The sequence below is a fragment of the Scaptodrosophila lebanonensis genome, unplaced genomic scaffold, assembly GCF_003285725.1.
Source record: "Scaptodrosophila lebanonensis strain 11010-0011.00,11010-0021.00 unplaced genomic scaffold, SlebRS2 tig00001415-arrow-pilon, whole genome shotgun sequence".
NCBI lineage: Eukaryota > Metazoa > Arthropoda > Insecta > Diptera > Drosophilidae > Scaptodrosophila > Scaptodrosophila lebanonensis.
The window spans coordinates 2,484,118-2,487,139 of NW_022060742.1; the positions used below are offsets into that span (position 1 = coordinate 2,484,118).

General features: G+C 45.9%; 1 protein-coding gene across 1 annotated transcript; it reads left to right on the forward strand.

The window, feature by feature from the left end:
- The first annotated feature begins 346 nt into the window (after nucleotides 1–346).
- Nucleotides 347–2,089, forward strand: LOC115632867 (putative inorganic phosphate cotransporter). The gene is made up of 4 exons (XM_030530130.1): nucleotides 347–386; nucleotides 455–591; nucleotides 649–1,722; nucleotides 1,829–2,089. The coding sequence occupies exons 1-4, from the start codon at nucleotides 374–376 to the stop codon at nucleotides 1,910–1,912; spliced, it is 1,308 nt and encodes a 435-aa protein (XP_030385990.1). The 5' UTR covers nucleotides 347–373; the 3' UTR covers nucleotides 1,913–2,089.
- Nucleotides 2,090–3,022: the final 933 nt, after the last annotated feature.

Consider the following 3,022-nt stretch of genomic DNA (forward strand, 5'->3'; position numbering starts at 1 on the left):
CCTTGCATTTATTAATAGCAAGTACATGTGCGAAAACTATAAATATTTACGAGGCAGCCTCAAATACCACAAGCTGAACAATATTGTTGTGCAACTGATCGATTTCTAAGCCGGCTGCAAGCGTCATTTGACAGCATTAGTTGCGTCAGATGCCGCGCGTGTTTATCTTTCTTTCTTTCTTCGATTTGTGAAGATAACACCAACACTTCCACAGATGTGGGTGCTTGGGGGCTGGCGACTTACGGCTGTGAATGATATGGACTCGATGGCTGGCCGGTAGCTGCAGTTGGGGCAGTTGTATAAATTCAGCCAAAGCCGTTGCGAGCAGCACAGAACCATTTCTTGAACTAAGCAGTGCTGACAATTTATTGGAATGGGCAGCAAAGGTAAGAAGTTTGTTGAATTCTGCAAGCGCGAATGGCGAATAATGCAAGTATTTCTGGAATTTGGATAGGACCCCTATTTGGTATTCGCCACCTTCAGACAGTGTTTCTCTTCCTCTGCTTGACTTTTATTCACATTGTGCGCCTGAATGTGGGCGTGGCCATTGTGGCTTTGACCGATGCCGAGTCAACAAATCCAAACTTTCCGGTACGTCTCACACAGAACACTTTTTATTTGTCCATATTTGTGAAATGTGGAATTTAGGAATTCAGCTGGACCGAGAAGCAGAAGGCCTACATACTGTCTAGTTTCTACTGGGGTTACATACTGACCCTGTGCCCGGGCAGCTTCCTGTGTCGCCAATTTGGTGCCAAGTCCACCTTGTTTGTGGCCGCCTTTGGCACCGCCATGTTCAGTCTGATGACGCCCTTCTGCATCAGTTGGGGTGGCTGGCGGGCCTTTTGTGTCATTCGCATACTTCAAGGACTCTTCCAGGGCGTGATATTTCCCTGTGTGCAGGAGCACGTGGCCATGTGGGCGCCGCCGGAGGAGCGCAATAGACTGGGCGCCTTCAGCTACACGGGGGCTGATTGTGGCACAGTATTGGCCATGTTCCTCAGCGGACTTATTGCCAGAAGTGCGCTCGGCTGGCCTGGAATATCGTACGTTTCGGGTACACTGTGCCTCGTCTGGTGCATCCTTTGGGCCATTTTCGGTGCCAATAATGCGACCGAGTCCCGTTTTGTCACCGTGGCGGAGTGCAAGTATATCGAGTCGTCGTTGCACCACAACAAGGACTTCCATCAGCGGACCATACCCATACCCTGGCGCGCCATTTGTGGATCTGTGCCCTTCCTGGCGCTGCTGGTCGCCCGCTGCGCCGAGACATGGGGTCTGTCCACCCTACAAGCGGAGATTCCGTCATATCTAAACGGTGTCCTGAACATGGACATACAGAGCAATGCAGTGTTCTCCTCGCTGCCATTCCTTGCCATGTGGCTGATGTCCTATGTATATCTGATTGCGGCGGACGTGCTGCTGAAGCGGAAGTGGCTGTCGCTGACAGCTGTCAGGAAATTATTCAACTCCATATCCTTCTGGATACCAGCAGCCGCGCTCATCGCAATTGGAGTTCTGGGAGAGGAGCACAAGCATCTGGCCATTGCCCTGATGACAGTGAGTGTGGGTGTCAACAGCGGCGCCACCATTGGCAGCTCTCTAAACACCCTCGATCTGTCGCCAAACCACGCTGGCATCATTATGGGTGTCGCCAATACCATATCGACTTCCATATCAATAGCAACTCCTCTCCTTGTGGGCGCGATAGTCACAGACAAGGTGAGTCGGCTGGCGCGTTCGCAGATCGTCCTGTGGTATTGACACATTTCCCTCTTCTTTGGTTTTAACGAACGCGGACAATGGCATTTTGTGTTCGGCATTGCAGCAATCATTTTTTTTGTCGGCAACTTGGTGTTTATCATCTGGGGCTCTACGAAGGTGCAGCCATGGGATGCGGAGGACTTTCTGAAGCCGAAAGATGCAGAGGCATGTGCCACGAAACGTCCGCCCCTTCCTGAGCAGAACAAGACGTGAACAGAGAGGCGAACAATTATTCAATTAATCAGTATTAGCACTAGGCAGGCCATTATTTATTATACTATTTATTTATTTATTTCCATCGACAAATAAAAATAAATCAATACAATACAATAGAGAACTTAAACTAAGTAAAACTAAAGAAATAAAAAAGCCTATAAAAATGACAAAAATATCTAATAACGAATGGTGGACACGGTGGGGGAATTTTATTTGCCAAACGGCCAGCTATGCCCCGATTCACAGCAGAGAGTAGTCAGATCGAAACAGAAGTGTAGTTGTAGATGAAAAAATATGGCAATAAAAGATAGAAGAAAATAAATTAAAATACTTAAATAATAAAATATAATTAAAAATTAAAGGGGAAGAATAACTGAACCGTTAGGGGAAAATTCATTAGCCAGTCCGGCAAGCGGCAAGAGGTAACTGAAAATAGAAGACTTTAGTGAGGGGAAAAAGAGCTCACTTGAGATTAAAAAGGGAAAAGTAATCACTAGTGCACCTGTTAAGTTCAAGAGGCAGAAAGTTCCTTGTTGGTCTAGAAGGAACCGAAAAATCGATACGACCTAAAAGCATAGAGGAATCAACATCTCCGACAATCAATTCGTGGAGGAACAGAACAGAACACCAAGAACTATTCTACAGTGAGCTAAAGAAGGCAGGTTTATAAGGAGAAGTCTACTGGAGTAGGAAGCTTAGACCACGAAGAGCAAAAAGAAGAAACTGTTTCTGAACCGACTCAAGGCGATCATGATACAATTTATACTGAGGACACCAAACACATGAGCAGTATTCAAGCACTGGCCGTACTAGAGAACTGTGCAGTAACTTAATGGTGTAGGGGTCACTAAATTCTCTGGACCAACGTTTAATAAAACCAAGAACACCCTTAGCTTTGTCAACGATAGTGGAGATGTGAAGATTGAAATTCAATTTGTGATCAAAAAGAACTCCAAGCTCTTCAACTGTAAATATCCAATCAATGTCAAATGTCAATATAGTCGTTGTATATTGTCAATCGCATAAGTACCTAGATATGGTC

Coding starts and splice junctions, on each gene's coding strand:
- LOC115632867 (XM_030530130.1), top strand. Junction 592..648: donor CAACAAATCCAAACTTTCCG/GTACGTCTCACA, acceptor TGTGGAATTTAG/GAATTCAGCTGGACCGAGAA. Junction 1,723..1,828: donor GCGCGATAGTCACAGACAAG/GTGAGTCGGCTG, acceptor TCGGCATTGCAG/CAATCATTTTTTTTGTCGGC.